The sequence below is a fragment of the Notothenia rossii genome (assembly GCF_949606895.1).
Source record: "Notothenia rossii genome assembly, chromosome: 1".
NCBI classification, from domain to species: Eukaryota; Metazoa; Chordata; class Actinopteri; order Perciformes; family Nototheniidae; genus Notothenia; species Notothenia rossii.
The window spans coordinates 54,127,796-54,145,858 of NC_136912.1; the positions used below are offsets into that span (position 1 = coordinate 54,127,796).

The following is an 18,063-nucleotide window of genomic DNA, read 5'->3' on the forward strand; positions in this document are numbered from 1 at the left end:
ATGTATTGGCCCCAGGGAGACATTCATTTTCACAGCTCTGTGAAAACAATAGGAAATCAACAACAAATAAGACAGACAACTACAGATAGCACCCATAGCACCACACATGATGGTTACTTGTTATTATTTAGGGCTGCCTGTATGGATCAGGTTGTTGCCAAAGCGAGCCCTTTTACTATAATAATAATAATAATAATAATAATAATAATAATAATAATAATATGTTGTGTATTATATAAACCATATTGGTACAATGAGCGACATCTAGTGACGGATTTTGGAACACTGATTTGATTTTTCTCATCGTGGTTAGACTCTAGAGCAGAGGTGTCCAAACTACGGCCCGCGGGCCAACTGCGGCCCGCCAACCATTTTTAATTGGCCCGTTTCAAAGTCTAAAAGTATAATGGACTATGGCCCACACATAATATTTGCGTTTAACTGTATTGTACTTCTTAGTTTCAACACTAGATGGAGCTACTGTCTTTAACAAGGCAGCGTCCCTACAAAGCAAGCAATCAAAGAAAAAATTTGCTCAGGGTCACCAGAAATGGCGGAACCAAAAAGACGCAAGATCGCAAGTGAGTGCAGAAAATTTCAGACTCGGTGGAAAAATGAATATTTTTTCATAGAAACCAAGGGGAAGTGTGTGTGTTTGATTTGCAATGAAACGGTTGCCGTTATGAAAGAGTACAATGTACGACGACATTACGAGACGAAACATCAGACCTTCACGTCCTACACTGGCGCCGAGCGGGAAGAGAAGGTGAAGCAAATGACAGCTAGCCTGCTAACCCAGCAACAGTTTTTTTTCCGTGCAAACAAAGCTCAAGAAAATGCTACAATAGCCAGTTATGAAGTAGCTCAACTCATTGCCCTACATGGGAAATCTTTCTCAGACGGTGACTTCATCAAACAGTGCCTCACTAAAGTCGTGGGAATAATGTGCCCGGAGAAAATGCAGGATTTTAACAACGTTAGCATGTCTAGAAATACGGTTGTGCGGCGAATTGAAGACTTGTCGGCTAACTTAAAGCAGCAAGTGTCAGATAAAGCTTGTGCTTGTGATTTTTACTCGATTGCATGTGATGAGAGTACAGATGCCACGGACACTGCACAGCTGTTAATCTTTTTGCGGGGAGTTGATGATAATTTTTGCATTACGGAGGAACTGCTTGATCTTCGGAGTCTAAAGGGGACAACAACTGGTAAGGACATTTTTGAAGCTGTGTCAGATGCAATTGACTCGATTGGACTTAAATGGGACAAGCTGTGTGGACTAACAACGGATGGGGCTCCAGCAATGACAGGCGAGCGCAAAGGAATGGCATCTATGGTATGCGCCAAGGTGCGAGAGAGCGGAGGGGAGGCTGTCAAAATGCACTGCATCATCCACCAAGAAGCCCTCTGTGCCAAGTCAGTCCAGCTTGGCGATGTGATGAACACAGTTGTGAAAACTGTCAATATAATTCGGGCACGAGGGCTCTACCACAGAGAATTTCAAGCGTTCCTCTCTGATGTCGATGCTGAATACGGGGACCTACTCTACCATTCTGATGTGCGCTGGCTTAGCCGTGGCTCTGTGCTGCAGCGGTTTTATTCCCTGAGATCAAATATCGACACGTTTTTGAAAGAAAAGGGCAGACCTCTGCATGAGCTCAGTGACCCTTTATGGTTGGCAGACCTGGCTTTTTTAGTTGATCTCACTGATCATCTCAACACCCTGAACAAGAGACTACAAGGCAAAGAGCAGCTGGTATCACAGCTGTATGCGCACATGAAAGCATTCCGTGCGAAGCTCCGTCTCTTCGAGTCACAACTGCGCAACTTCAATGTAGCGCACTTCCCCACGCTGACCGAAATCAAATGCGCGTTTCCAGATGCCCTCTCTGCTAAAATGGGAGAATATGTGTCTGTGATCACATCTCTCATTACAGAGTTCAGTCGGCGCTTTCAAGATTTTTCTGTCATTGAGAAGAAAATCACACTGTTTGCGGCTCCGTTTTCAATGGATGCAGAAGAAGTGGAAGAGAGTCTGCAATTAGAACTGATTGAAATGCAGTGTGATGATTCTCTGAAGAATCAACATCAGCTTCTCTCCCTACCTGACTTCTACCGGAGCTTGGAAAAGGCCAAGTTTCCTCTGATGAGACGCCACGCAAAACGAATGATGAGTCTGTTTGGCTCAACATACATCTGTGAGCAGACATTTTCTCTGTTAACGCTGAACAAAAGCAGATTGAGAACCAGAATGACCGACAGCCATCTCTGTGACGTCCTTCGCATCTCAACCACCAAACTTACTCCTGACCTGCCAGCTATCCTTCAGACCAAAGCGCAGCATCACTGCTCCCACTGAGTGCAACATTCTTCCCATTACTGGTGAGTTAAAAATATACACACAGTTTTCATGTGTTAATAAGCCCAAATACTTAATAAATTCAGTCAATTAAAGTTGAATTTTTTAACAAACATTAGTTGATGTGTTAACAAGCCCAATTATTTATTTATTTGTAAAAAACAAAATTAAAATCTACTAATGGAGAGCTGTGATGGAGGCTTTTTTTCTTCAAACATGTTCAATTATCAAACGTAATTTATCTGCATTTGATTGATTTTACCAATATTAGTGCATTAGAAGTGAGGCAGTATACTTCACGTCTAGTGAGTGGCCCAGTCCTTCGTATATTTTTCTGTATGTGGCCCTCAGGAAAAAAAGTTTGGACACCCCTGCTCTAGAGCATGACTATTCAATTACACATTCAGTCGGGTCAGATTTTATAACTACAAAATTCAGCTGGGCCAGACATTCAGCGGCCTGTAAAAAGCGGGTAGTGACACATTTTAAACCAACACATATTACTGCGCTGAAAAACATGCAATTTTTATTCATTATTCATCTACTGTAACAAAGGTACGTCAAAAAGTGCATAAAAACACAACAAATTAGCATTCATTTAACAGAATCTGGAAAAAAGTGCACAGTTGTAGCATTACATTTGTTTGCTTTAGAAGTCAAATATTCAGGTTATCTTTTTTGAACCAGGCACATCACAAAGTGCATTTACTGAATACAATAATAGCAGTCTTAATGAATGTCTTCACATACAAAAAAAACAGCTAAAGAGCTCCAATGCAACACAAAGAGGTAGTACTGTGGCAATACAATTTTTTCACTTTTCAAGTAATAACAAAAAAATCATACGTTTTGGTCACATTTGACCCAGACACATTACAAAGTGCATTTAAATGAATACAGAAAGAACTGTCAAACCCTTCAGTGCACAAACCCATAACAAGGGATAAGGGTAACTAACATATGAATGAATACTACACTACACGTCTACTATAGTAAACTAGGTGCTTACTATCACCTCATTTGTGATTTGTCATCGCTGACTTTCTCAATGGGAGAAGGGACATTTTTTGTTTTGAACAAGAGCAGTGATTTTTGGCTCATATGTCAATGCAATCCTAAGACATTGGTGGAGAGTGCTGTCAGTCAGGGAGCAGCGAGTGCTACTTTTGATTGAGTTCATGTGTGAAAAGCTTGATTCACATGTGTATGTTGATCCAAACATACTGAGCACACAGATCGCTACTTTCTGAACGTTAGGGAACTGCTGTTTTTTGACATCACTCCAAAACTTCGCTGGCCCGTTAGTGCGCTGCGCTTGTGCCATGGTTACGGATGAGTGCATGTCAATAAGTTCCAGTGTATATTTCCCCTTGTCGATGCAGGGGACAACTTCCTTTGCTCTGGTTGATACGTCCCCCTCTATTGCAACAGTGAAGGGGTCTCTGGCAAAGCCCATCATCACCTCTGTGGGCAGAGCAAGTCCATCCAATCGACCGGCAAAGTTCTCTTTCAACCTCGCAATGAAATCTGTCATCACATCCGTGATTTGTGCCGGAGATGTGATGTGTTTGGGGAGCGTCGGAAAATGCAGCATCCAACCCGTGCCTCAAGTCGGTCGCGAAAAGGTCCAGCTTGACTTGGATCTGCTCCACAAGATCAATGACCGTTTTGTCTCTGTTTACGCTTCAGAGTTGAGAGAGACATGTTTTAGAGTTGCTATCATAGGACCATCGTTACTAGCATCACTAGATGCACTTTCAAAAAACGTGCTGCGTTGTGGTTTGGTGGTTTCTATGCAACCGTATGCAACGTGGAGTGTTGCGTTCATGGTCTGTACTCGTGTAGGAATTTGGCTACGGGAGGCTGGGCCACTCAGGAGTTGGTTCTGGGCCGCATCTGGCCCGCGGGCCGCCATTTGAATAGGCCTGCTCTCGAGACAAACCAGGGGACTTTATTTGTATTTTTAATCTGTGTCTGTCCATTTGGTGTAGTATTTTATCCAATATTACATTTGGTTTATATATTAGTCACTTTCTTATGAAAGGCCAGGTTTTAGGCCTTGATTTGAACATTCAATCCTGGAAATAATTTTTCTTTAATCCTGACCTGACTAGAGTAGGTAGTAAGTAAGTAAATCTGTATAGGAAGACGAGTTAAGGAATAGAGGAAAAAAGGTTATGGTATAATTACAGAGCCTGTCCATTTATAAATTGAGGAAATCAATGTTAGTCTGTTAACCAAAGTGCAGACATCTATCTATCAACTATCTACTATCTGTTATTAAAGATCAGAGGAAAAGAACAGAATGAGAGGGGTAAATCCAGAATAAAAATAAAGAAGCAAAGAGATTGTAGAGCAGGGAGAAGGAAAAAAGCTTGGTGTGTCAATTCATTACATTGCCAGTATTTTTTGTTGTTGTGAAAAAAAGATCGCCCCCTCTGATTTTTTAACAGCCCCCTCAGTCATTTCATCCTGGAGCCGGGCCAACATACCTGCATCCTGAAAGTAAAATAGCATTTTCAGGCCTGAGAGGGTGCAGTGGATCTGCTAAGAAACCTCAAGTAGCTACAGGAGGTGTGTACATATTTTGTTTTTTGATTGTCAACATGCAGCTCTGTGGAGCTTCTCAGCCTCCTTACGTTCTGATAGTTATGGTTTTGCAGCACATTAAGGCCTGCGGAAGGGTGGGGGAAGAGACACCCATTAATTAATGGGATTACATTACTCCATTATATCTTTACATAGCAAATAGTACTTCTCTCCTTTATAAATTATCTTCATTAGAGTGTATTTTTAAAGTAACAAGGCAATTCAAAGTACTTTACAAAAGACGGACAGGCATCAGGAAAATGAATACAATGAATACACAAAAAATCAATAGAAGATACAAATCTGTTAAAATTAAATTGAATAGTAGAATAGAAAGTGACAGGAACAATGCAGTGTCAAACATAAAGTAAAGTCCGAAATGTAAGAAAATTAGGATCAAATGCAGTTTTAGGCCTGGATTTAAAAGAAGTGATATTTGTTGAATTCAAATTTTAACTTCATATAGTAAACATATGAACCCTGCAAAGGTTTTTATCCTGCTCTCGATTTATCAGGAACAGCTGGGGGCAGAGAGGTCGAAGTTTTAAGGAATCAGACAAATACAAATATTGTATAGGTGCAGTATTCATTGGGAGACATTTACTGAGCGGTGAACAGCAGTCTATTCATACCCTTCTGATGCTCATACAGTGGATCAGTAGCACACTGCATGATGTCACTGTGGTGCCTGGTGCACACTGACCCCATCCTCTCTCTGCACCCTGCTGCAGTAATGTTAAAGAAGATAATCCTCAGAGACAGAAGCAGAGCAGAGCGGCCGCCATGTGTGAACGGCCACATAAGCTGATCAGAGGTAGGACACTTTTTATACAACTACCTCTCTGCCTGCTGCGCTCACTGACGCACCCAGGTCAGTGAATATCAGCTGTGTTAGAATCCTCATGGATTGTGTTGGTCAATCATTCCTCTAATTATCAAAGGAAACAATGCTTGCATTTGTTACTCTATAGACAGTATGATACTCAGTTCAGTTGTATTATTAATTATCTTTTGTATTACATTATACACAAATCTAAGGCCATAACAAACACCATGTTCGAACATAAGGATGCTCATAAGTAGGGATGGGTATCGTTAGGATTTTATCGATACCGATACTGCTTATCGATACCGGTATTTTTCGATACTCTTATCGATACTTTTCAATAATTTGGTGCTCTAAATTGTAAACATGAATACAAGATGTGAAGATTAAACAACAGTCATTTTATTGTAATTAATTTTTATTTATTATTTAATGTAACTTTTTCAATGTCATACCAAGCAGCTATGAGTGTGTTTGACAGTGTGTCTCTGGAAGGGGGGCGGTTATTAGGGGCAGTTCATAAATCCATGTAAACATGACCATTGTTCAGTTAAAACGAGACGCTGCGTGCGCACCTCCTAAACCGAAAGCTCCGGTCGGCTAACCATTATAATCCGTTTATTATTCATAATTTTACTGATAATCCATCATTAAAATTATGAATAATAATCACTTCAAAGTTACACAGAGACATTGGATTAACCTTCAGCAGCGTTTTTATGCACCTTGAACACAACTTTTGATCACAAAACAGCAAAGGTAAGACATAATTATCATCATGGCTACGTAAAGTGAAGTTGTTTTCTTGATCTTTCCTGGCTTGTAGTTCAGTGAGTTTTGTCGTACAGTGATGAGACTCATACCAATGGAATCTGTGGAATCTCAGCTTTTATGTGATATGTTGTTTGTGCAGATAAAATGACGGAGAAAGTATCGTTTTTGCCAGTTATGTGCGAAAGTAGCCGTTAGTGTTGATTTAGACTTGGTATTGGACTTCTGTTCTGTGTAGGTAAAAATAGTTAATATTAATAATAATAATAATAATAATAAATGGGATTTATATAGCGCTTTTCTAGACCCAAAGACGCTTTACATTACGCGTAAGGTCGACAAACAAAACAAGAACAAAAACAAAAACAAAACAAAAACAGAAAAGCAGTCAGGAGGATGTTGGTTCAGAGGGGGAAGGGGCGGGTTTAAGGATAAGCAGAGTTGAAGAGGTGGGTTTTGAGACGGGACTGGAACAGGGTGAGGGAATCAGACTCACGGAGGTCTTGGGGGAGGGAGTTCCAGAGCTTCGGGGCTGCCACAGAGAAGGCTCTGTCTCCGAAGCTCCGGAGTTTGGCCTTGGGGATTGAAAGCAAACCGGCTGAGGTGGATCTGAGGGACCAGGGTGGTTGGTAGAGTATTGTCAGTTAGCTGAGTTTCTTCCCGTTAAGTGGGTATGCATCATTAATAGGTTGTTAAGAAGCCTTGAGACGCTGTTTCTTGCAAGATGTTGCGTCTGCCCCGGGAGTCTCACATTAAAAAGAGCGCTGTTAGGAGAGATGACGAGTGGCATTCACAGTGGCCAATCAGATACCGATAGCCAGTGCTTGAATTGGAATAAAAAAGGTGCCAGTACTCTAAATCAGCAACAAGTATTTGGCAAAAAGTCATAGTATATCCTATAATGCTGGTGGGTTTGTCTCTTTACTGTATATTTTAGAAAGGCTCACTGTACTTAAACAAAATGACTCAGGGTGCATCTGAGATTAGAGGGGGTGCAGTGGTAAAGTGCTATTTTTATAAGTGGGGTGTGGACCTGACACCCTCTAGTCTAGTCATGTTCCCGGGGGGCATGCTCCCCCGGGAACATTTTTTTTTAAATATTGAAGTTAGATGCATCAATCTGGTGCAATTTGAGAGAAAAATGAAGAGATATATGGATACCTCTCAACATCCATAATGAAACAACTGTAAACAGATTTACTTTTTCTTTATGGATATAAAAGAAAGTAAAGCTTGACTCCTACTGGCTGGTTAAATGACTCCTCGTCCCTGAGGCCACTACCAGTTTTTTGTGCCATTTTGCTGGATTTATTTGTCAATAGCGTCGCTGCACAAAGTGATAGCCCTCTAGTTTAAATCTACTACCCAAAAAGAAACATATGGAGATGGGTTACTATTTAAAAAAAATTGCAAATCTATTTGGGAACAGTGGAGCCGGGCCTCAAATCCTATGGGGTCCGGGGGCATGCTCCCCCGGTAAGATTTTTTTTTAAATGTTGGACTTAAATGCATCAATCTGGTGCATTTTGAGGGGGAAATAAAGAGACTATACCCCAATATCCAATATGAAAAAACATTGAAACTTGTTTATTTATTTGTTTTTGGTTCATTTATAGTTGTGAGTGTGTCTGGGCTCCTGAATCGGCCTCTCCTGTCTCCCTCCTCTCCCCCCTGCTCCTCTTTGAGGCAACAGCAAAGACTAGTTTTAGCTCTCAACAAGTTTATCTTACCTTTTTTCACCTAGTTAACATTTTGTTTGTATTATTCATGCATTTACTAATCACTACCCCCTCAAATGGAAATATGTGTTTACATAAATGGTGACCGAACCGTTTGAGACCCACTGAGATAACTTAAACTAAGTTAACTATCTAAAGACTCAGAGAGTAATTTACCTCACCAGAGGTAATCAGCCTCTCAGTCTGTCAGCCTCTCAGTCTGACAGCAAAGGACTCTCCCTTCACCTTGTTGTTGAAAAAGCTCCTTATATCCGTTAGCGCAGCTAGCTAGCACCAGATGCTAACAACAATACATGTAACCGGTGCGCCACTTTCTCGCTTGCTCGCGCCACACATACACCAACACACACCCTCCCGAGCTTGAATGACACACAGAGAACAATCGAGGGCATTAGTATGATCTGTATGAAAGTGGCAATGTCGGCAGGCCACGTCATGTAGACAGCCAGTCACCCTCTGTGAGGCAGAGTCAGACCCACATTTGCGCTGCGTTGCGTTTACAATATATACGTATATTGCCGGCGGCTGAGTACCGGCATTTTACTGAGTACCGGCAAGGTGCCGGTACTCAGTAAGAAGTGCCGGTACCACATGGGTAAAAATCAGAAGTGCCGGTACTGCGTACCGGTGAGTACCGGCCCAATTCAAGCACTGCCGATAGCAGCACCGCTTGTCCAGTGGCTTAACGGTATACCGATACGTCCAATCGGCTACCGGTACTGACTTAGTACCGGTTCTCGATACCCATCCCTACTCATAAGTATACGTGGTACCAGAACACCCTAGGGAGAAGGTCCATGATCGATTTTGTTATCGTATCATCGGACCTGAGGCCGTATGTTTTGGACACTCGGGTAAAGAGAGGGGCGGAGTTGTCAACTGATCACCATTTGGTGTTGAGTTGGGTTGAGTGGTGGGGGCAGCCTCTGGACAGACCTGGTAAGCCCAAACGTGTAGTGTAGGTGAACTGGGAACGTCTGAAGGAGTCCCAAGTCCAGGAGGCCTTCAACTCACACCTCCGGCGTAGCTTTTCGGGCATCCCTGTGGAGGCTGGGGACATTGAACCAGAGTGAGTGGTGTTCAAAGCCTATATTGCCGAAGCCGCGGCTGGGAGCTGTGGTCTCAAGGTCTTAGGTGCCTCAAGGAGTGGTAACCCTCAAACCTCCTGGTGGACACTGGTGGTCAATGAAGCGGTCAAACTGAAGAATGAGGCCTTCCGGGATATGTTGTCCCAGGGGAGTCCCGAGGCAGTTGCAAAGTACCGACAAGCCTGAAGGGCAGCAGACTCAGCCGTGGCAAAGCAGCGGGTCTGGGAGAAGTTCGGAAAAGCCATGGAGAAGGACTTTCGGGCGGCACCGTAGTTGTTCTGGAAAACTGTCCGACACCTCAGGAGGGGAAAGCAGGGAACCATCCAAGCTGTGTACAGTAAGGATGGGACGCTGTTGACCTCAACTGATGGAGTGTTAGGGCATTGGAAGGAACACTTTGAGGAACTCCTGAACCCGACAACTCCACCCTCTATGTTAGAGGCAGAGCTGGAGGATGACGGGGAATAAACACCAATCTCCCTGGGGGAGGTCACTGAGGTCGTCAAACCACTCCAAAGTGGCAAAACCCCGGGGGTGGATGAGATCTGCCCAGAAATGCTGAAGGCTCTGGGTGTTGAGGGACTGTCATGGCTGACACGTCTCATCAACGTTGCCTGGAAGTCGGAAACAGTACCGAAGGAGTGGCAGACCAGGGTGGTGGTTCCCCTTTTCAAAAAGGGGGGTCAGAGGGTGTGTGCCAATTACAGAGGCATCACACTACTAACTCAGGGAGTTACTGTGGGAGGTGCTGCAGGAGTATGGGGTGAGGGGGTCTCTACTCAGGGCCATCCAATCTCTGTACTCCCAAAGCGAGAGCTGTGACCGGGTCCTCGGCAGTAAGTCGGACCCATTTCCGGTGAGGGTTGGCCTCCGCCAGGGCTGCGCTTTGTCACCAATCCTGTTTGTAATATTCATGGATAGGATTTCAGGCTAAGGATTGCACCACTGCTTTTTGCAGATGATGTGGTTCTAATGGCTTCATCGGTCTGCGACCTTCAGTACTCAATGGATCGGTTCGCAGCCGAGTGTGAAGCGGCTGTGATGAGGATCAGCACCTCCAACTCTGAGGCCATGGTTCTCAGCAGGAAACCGATGGACTGTCCACTCCAAGTAGGGAATGAGTCCTTACCCCAAGTGAAGGAGTTCAAGTATCTCGGGGTCTTGTTCTCGAGTGAGGGAACAATGGAGCGTGAGATGGGCCGGAGAATCGGAGCAGTGGGAGCGGTACTGCAGTTGCTTTAACGCACCGTTGTGACGAAAAGGGAGCTGAGCCAGAAGGCAAAGCTCTCTGTCTACCGGGCCATTTTCATCCTACCCTCACCTATGGTCATGAAGGACGGGTCATGACCGAAAGAACGAGATTGTGGATACAAGCGGCCGAGATCGATTTTCTCCGCAGGGTGGCTGGCGTCTCCCTTAGGGATAAGGTGAGAAGTTTGGTCATCCGGGAGGGACTCGGAGTCGAACCGCTCCTCCTTTGCATTGAAAGGAGCCAGTTGAGGTGGTTCGGGCACCTAGTAAGGATGCCACCTGGGCGCCTCCCTAGGAAGGTGTTCCAGGCACGTCCAGCTGGGAAGAGACCGAGGGGTAGACCTAGGACCAGGTGGAGGGATTATATCTCTTCGCTGACCCTGGAACGCCTTGGAATCCCCCAGTCAGAGCTGGTTGATGTGGCCAGAGAAAGGGAAGTTTGGGGCTCTCTGCTTGAACTGTTACCTCTGCGACCTACCACGGATAAGCGGGAGAAGATGAATGGACAAATCTAAGGCGTACAGTTCACTGATTGAACATGATTTTTCCCACAAGGAGACTTGAGTCTCGGACTCCGCTTATTCCCCCCTAACGGATTTTTCTATTTTTCACCAGGACCAGACTGTTAACTCACGGTGTGTACTTTATGGTGAACAATAACTGGTGCACAGATGTGGGGATTATTTATTCGGACTGTTCCACTCATTTAGAGCACCTCATGATCGGATGCCGGCCTTTTTATCTGCCTTTTTATTGGTTGTGCTTACAGCAGTGTATGTTCCACTGCCCGTACTGGACGAGCTGTATGGTGTGATCGACAGGATAGAGACTTCACGCCCTCCCTTCGTCAAATTAGACCAGCTGCTGCCTGCTTACAGACTACATCACATCCTCCACCCTGGTCCTATATTAATTTTTTTATTTCTTGTAATTGAACTAAGATCTAAGTTTTTTATACATTACAAAATGTCAACATAGTTGTGTATATGTTATGAAAATAAACCTTTGAATCTTTAGTATATAACACTTTAACAGGGCAATGATATATAACACAAATAAAGTCATGTATCAGACAATCTGTATCTTCAATTTATGTTTTTTCTTTAATGTCTTTTCTACTAGAGCTGCAAAAGTGTGTTGGTGGAGAGAGGACATTGGAGGTAGCTCTCCTTCAAAGAATGATCATTAGTTTTCAGAGAAACTTGTTGTGCCTCCAGAGGCCTGTACTACGAAGCAGGATTTTCGCGAAGTGGGCTAACTTCAGGGAAAACTGGGGCTTTCCGGTCCTACGACGCTGGTTCTCTTTTTAGCGGGTTAGGGAATGTTCCGGTTTTTAGACAAAATTAACATGGGATCACTCCGGTCAATGTACGTACTTCGTCTCACTGGAATGTTAATGTCCAGATTGAATACAACATCGACCCAATTTCTCCGTTCAATGACAGGAGAGTTTTGAAAGTGACAAAACACTGTTCCACACATTTAAAAACACTTAAACAATTAAACAATGTTTACCCAGGATTCATGCACCTTCCCTGGCTTGTAAAATGTGGTGATGCGCCCTGGAGGTATCCTACTATTTAAAACATGTATACACTCATATCCACCATTCATAGGGTTTCCTTACACAATGCACATAGTCTGGAGCTCGCACTGGGGTCCTGCATATGCTTCAATCAGGCTTCTCCATTTGGCTATCAGATTGTTAACGAAATGGACAGATCCACAGTTTTCCCCCTAAAAATGATTTTTAATCATTATCTTTGCATTTAAATGATTGATGCTATCATTAATATGGTTCCTTAACACAATGCACATAGTCTGGAGCTCACTGGGGTCCTGCATATGCTTTAATCAGGTGTTTTAACACTTTTTCCCACGAAAATGATTTTTAATCACTTTTATGGGGCTATATAAATCAAATTCTGGGTAATGCGGAGCACAATTGTACGTTTTACTATTTTAATGTATTTGTATTATATATCTTTGGGCTATAAAAGTGACATTTTGGGATGACTTTGTCAGTTTATGGAGCTTATCCCACAAATCCTGGAAGTTCCAGGCCGAATTTGGGAGCTCATAGGCGGCCTGCCATGCGCCCTCACCCGTGGAAAGAAGAAAAAATCAAAGAAAACGGTCAATTATATCTTAAAATAATCAAAAATGAAGTTCTTGATTTTTTTGTGCCAACGGAGGAGGGGGCTAAACTAAGCTCAACCCTTCGGCGCTTCGGGCCGAAGCCCCGGAGACTTTTGCACCCCCCCGTTGCAACTTGCAACGGAGAGGGGAATTGAGACCCCTCTCTCTGTCAAAAAAATGTATTCATCTTTTCCAGACTGCTGTCTGCACAAAATCAGAAACCCCGTTTTTGAGAGGACTCAGAAAAAAAACAGCTGCGTAACTTCATGGAGTAATTCATCCGCTCCATGTGCACTCTGGCTCGGATACGTTTTGTTGCCCGGAGAACCCCCAGCATGGTTCTTCCCAAACTCTGGAGAAATGCAAGGGCAGTTGTCAGGGGAGTGGACCCGCATTATAAGGAGTATTATTGGACACATTATTTTTTATACATACTGCTTCAAATGCAGTTTGGCTCGGATACAACTTGTGGAGCAACCACACTCTGTCATGGTTGCAAAACTTTGAGTTTGGGAAACTGGTCTCTGGAGGAATGCAGGAGTTGTCAAGGAATTATGGGTTGTGTTAGAAATTAAAATCAATGTTGATATGGCGTAATTTGAATTAAATACACTATTTGATTTAAATCAGTTTTATTCTGAAAAACCGAAAGTTCTCACTATTAGCTTAACACTTTTATTCTGAAAATTCGTCACTTCCGGTTAGCATTTAGCATCTGGCGGAATCATACGATTTCAAACCTTGAACCAAGGTGAAATGACATGTGATGTTGTACACTGAGCACACTGGGATTAGCACTCATTTATTGACGCTGAATAATGTGTAGCAGGGAATGTTTAAATAACCACAGACGCCAGAATGATGCAATTTAGCTACAGAAAAAGGCAGGAATTGCATTGGACCCGCCCCCCGACAACGCCGGCCAATAGGAGAAGACCTCAGATGACAACAGGAAGAGCAAGCCAAGAATTGATCTCTTCGACCCCCTGACCTGAACTGACCGGTCGGATGTTGGAGAGCGCCTCCACTCGCACATTTCATTTTGTACACCACCGCATCTTTTGTGTAATTAAATGCTGTTAACTTTTATAAGCTTCCCTTGACTCTTTTCAGTCTCTCTTGCCTTCAGGGTTCTAGAATAACTTTCAGTCGCCATGCGCGACATCGGGTCCAGCAGCCTTGCATGCATTAATCCTGCTCAGTGTGGTGAAGACGTCAGAAGGTGAGAGTGTGAGGGGCTGGTGGTCTGTAGGGGGAACAGCCTTAGTGGCTGTCTCCTGGTTGTCCCTGTCAAAGCGAGCATAGAAATGATTCAGCTCGTTGAGGAAGGAGACGTCGTTTGACGGAAGAGAGGGGGTGGTGGGTTTGTAGTCAGTGATGGCCTGAATGCCCTGCCACATTCTTTGGGGGTCGGGGTTATTGAATTGCTCCTCAATCCTCAGTTTGTAGCAGTGCTTGGCCTTCCTAATGCCCTACTTTAGGTGAGCCCTGGATAAACTGTAAGCCCGTTCGTCACCTGATCTGAAGGCGTTGTTTCGTGCTTTCAGTAGTTGGCAAACTTCTTTATTTATCCACGGCTTCTGGTTTGGGTACGTTGTTATCTGCTTCAGAGTGGTGACACTGTTGATGGTGGTGCTGATGTAGTCCAGTACGGAGGAGGCATAGTGGTCAATGTCTGTATGGGAATCCAAGGTGGCCTGGGTGGCAAACACACTCCAGGCTGTGTGTTGAAACTTTTCCTGTAGCATAGAGTCTGCCTCCTCAGGCCATACCTTGACAGGTATTGATGTTTGATGAGTGGTGTGTATGTGGAGTAAAGGAACAGTGAGAGGTGGTCAGACTGACCCAGGTGGGGGAGGGGAATGACATTGTATGCATTGGCAGGGGCGCCGTAAGGGGGTGAAAAGTTAGGATGATTCTAAGGGCCCGTGACTGACGGGCCCCAAAAAATGTTAGAACATTAAGAAAAAAAAATTAAATCACCTTTCATCAATCATCAATAATTAACATTAATATAACGTCATATTGATAATGTACTCACTAAACGTATGATTCATTTAACTTATTTTCTTCCAAAAGTTAATTATCCAAAGCATCGAACACCCCCCTCTATTTACATGTAATGGTTTGGTCCTGCCTCCAAACGCTGTGCAGCACCGGCCCTTTCTAGCAGAGAGTGAGAGCATGTGAGCAGGGATGCTAGTACTTACGTGTGTACGATGTTTCAACGACTAACAAAGTCAGGCTTTCAAGAAAGAAAAGAAAGCAGAGAAAGACAAGAGAGCGGGACTAAAGGGCGACAGTATGTCACCCAGTTTTTCAAAAGAAAAGGTGGGTGTGGTCCATGAGTGGTGGAAATTAGTCTGTTAGCTAAGCGTAGTCCATTGTAAATAATAATTGAAATGTTTTGCTGACATTAAAGGTGGGGTAGGTAAGTTTGAGAAACCCGCTCGAGATACACTTTTAGTTATATTCCATGGAATGCTCTTAACATCCCGATAGCAATGAATATCTTAAGTGCTTTGACAATAAATCCATAAAATAATGTCATCTGTGGAAGCCCTAGTACTATAAAAAGCACGACCAATCATCTGAGCCGGCCCGGCTAAAATAACTGGATGGCCTACCTGCCTGTCAGCCTTCCATCTGTGCACAAACTTATCTCGTGCCCTCATTGGTTATGTGCGTGTTCGTGTGTGTTGGAGGAGGGGCTCTGTAAGGAAGTCTGAAGGAAGTGGCAGATTTTTTCCGGTTGTGTATTTTCAAATTCTAGCGCACTCAAGCTGGTTTCTCCAAAATTACCTACCCCACCTTTAAGTACTGTTAATATCTTCACAGAAAATTCAGAGGTTTTTCATTTCACTCCTCTTTTAGCTGACATTTAATAAATGCAGGTACATTTTTAGCAGCTATTCATACTAAATCAGTTGTCCCTCCCCTGGTGCCAGGACCAACAGATCCATCTTTAGGCTCAGCAGCCCTGTCCCCCCATAAGGCTTTGCAGTCTTGCCACGCTGTCCATTGAAAGCCAGTTGGCTAAAGCTGGACTTCAAGGAATTGGTCAGTGACTTTGCCTATAAGAAGGCTAGGCGCTGGGCTCTTGGTGAGTAAGGCTGAGCCAGGGCTCATAATAACTGTTAAAGGGCAAGGCTATGGTAACGATATTGGATCAGTACACACAAGATGCATGATGAGAAAAAGTCTGAGAACAGGTAATAGGCTCTGATTTAGCACCACCATCAGGCCTTTTCATTTCCATTTCCGTTTTGTTTTCCGTTTAGACTTTAATACCTGCTTATTTTGTAGTATGTATATTTAATTAAAAAATCTGCTGCTTATGTTTTTTTTTTTGTCATAGCATGTTATAAATGATAATATCGGTGTTAATGTTCACTTTATTTTAATTTAAGAGGTCATGTATATTTAAGTTATATTTATTTAGATTTTTGAATGTTCCATTCAAAAATGTTATTAAAAAGGCATGTACACCATAACAGATGACTATTGAGATCTATTGTCAGGAATGTTAGTGTTATATCAAATAGTGAATTATACTGCAGTAGAATGTTACACGTCTGCACAGTGTTATATGATCACCGCTCAGTGTCAGTAAATATTGTGTAGTTAGTATTGGACTACAAGATAGATGCAAGCCTGTACAGGTAGAGTTATTTAAAGCATACATTAGTCGGTTGGGTTCTGGAGGTGTGGTTACAGCATTGTGCTTGGTTGGCGTGGCCTGGGCCTGGTGGTGGGGCCCAATGTGATATCTTTTCATGGGGCCCAAAATCCCTGGTGGCGCCCCTGTGCATTGGCCATGTTGGTGTAAACATGATCCAATGTTTTGTTGCCTCTCGTGGGGCCGGAGAAATGTTGTCGGAATTTGGGGAGTACAGTCTTCAAACTGGAGTGATTGAAATCACCCGCAACAATGAAAGCTGTCTCAGGGTGTGCAGTTTGTTGTTGGCTAATGGCTGTTTGCAGCTCTTTCATTGCAATTTTAGCATTAGCATCCGGGGCTACATATACGGCTATTACTAGGAGTGCTGTGAACTCTCTGGGTTGATAGAAGGGTCTGCATTTAATAAAAAGATATTCCAGATGAGCTGAGCAGTGACCGCTGACAATAGCAGAGTCTGTACACCATGCTTTGTTTACATACATGCACAGCCCCCCTCCCCTGGTCTTAACGGAGTCGTCAGCTGATCTGTCTGCTCTGAAGAAGTTACGCCCAGTTAGCTCAATGGCGATATTGGGAACGCGGCTGTTTAGCCATGTTTCCGTGAAGATCATGATGTTGCAGTCCATCATCCGTTTGTGGTTGACGATGCGTAGTCTTATCTCATCCATTGGGATCACTGGTGTTGCACTCTCCTGGTTCTCATCATACCTCACTGACAGACAACAGTTTGTACAACTCTGTAATCACAAGTCACAAGAAAGTGCTATTTCACTGGGTGTCCCCCAGGGGTCAGTACTGGGTCCACTCCTATTCATCATATATCTCCTTCCCCTGGGCAAAATCCTCCGTCACCATGAGGTTAATTGTCACTGCTTCGCCGACGACACACATTTCCTCCAAAACCCACCACTGCCCTCCCCCCAACCTCCCTCACCACCTGCCTTGAGGACATCAGGAGCTGGATGAGCAGGAACCTCCTGAAGCTTAATGGTAGCAAAACTGAGGCCCTGCTCATCGGCTCCAAATCCACCCTCACCAATTCACATACAGGAACACCCCAGCACCAAACATCATCATCGATGGCTTCCCCATACCATTTGCTGCCCAAGTGAAAAGCCTCGGTGTCATTCCGGACGGCTCCCTCTCATTCGCACCACACATAAAAAACATTACCCGTACCGTCTTCTTTCATCTTCGGAATATCTCCAGACTCCGCTCATCTCTGTCCCAACCCAGCACTGAAATCCTGGTCCACTCATTCGTCACATCCCGGATTGATTACTGCTTCTGACTGGCCTTCCCATCAAGCTCCTCAATAGACTGAAAATAATCCAGAACTCTGCTGCCCGGATCATCACCCGCACCAACACATCCGACCACATCACCCCCATTCTCACTCAGCTACACTGGCTTCCTGTACGCTACCGTATTGACTACAAAAAAATTCTACTCATATACAAAGCTCTCCATAACCTTGCCCCCATCTACATCACCGACCTCGTTCAGGAGTACACCCCCTCCCGCACCCTCCGCTCTTCGTTCGTAGGACTTCTGACCATCCCAAGCTATCGCCTCAAAACCATGGGTGCTCGAGCTTTCAGCTGCTCGGCTCCCAGACT

General features: G+C 43.9%; 1 protein-coding gene across 5 annotated transcripts in view; it reads left to right on the forward strand.

The window, feature by feature from the left end:
- reep6 (receptor accessory protein 6) overlaps positions 1-18,063 on the forward strand; it is a 147,202-nt gene that overhangs the window by 1,519 nt on the left and 127,620 nt on the right. Inside the window, exon 1 of one of the 5 annotated variants that reach the window (XM_079673193.1) lies at positions 5,639-5,762. The exons of 3 other annotated variants lie outside the window; for them this stretch is intronic. In XM_079673193.1, coding sequence (XP_079529319.1) covers positions 5,732-5,762 — 31 coding nt within the window. In that variant the 5' untranslated portion in view covers positions 5,639-5,731. Of the gene's footprint in view, positions 1-5,638; positions 5,820-18,063 lie in introns of those variants that run through there. One more of the 5 variants, XM_079673192.1, reaches the window with a different exon arrangement.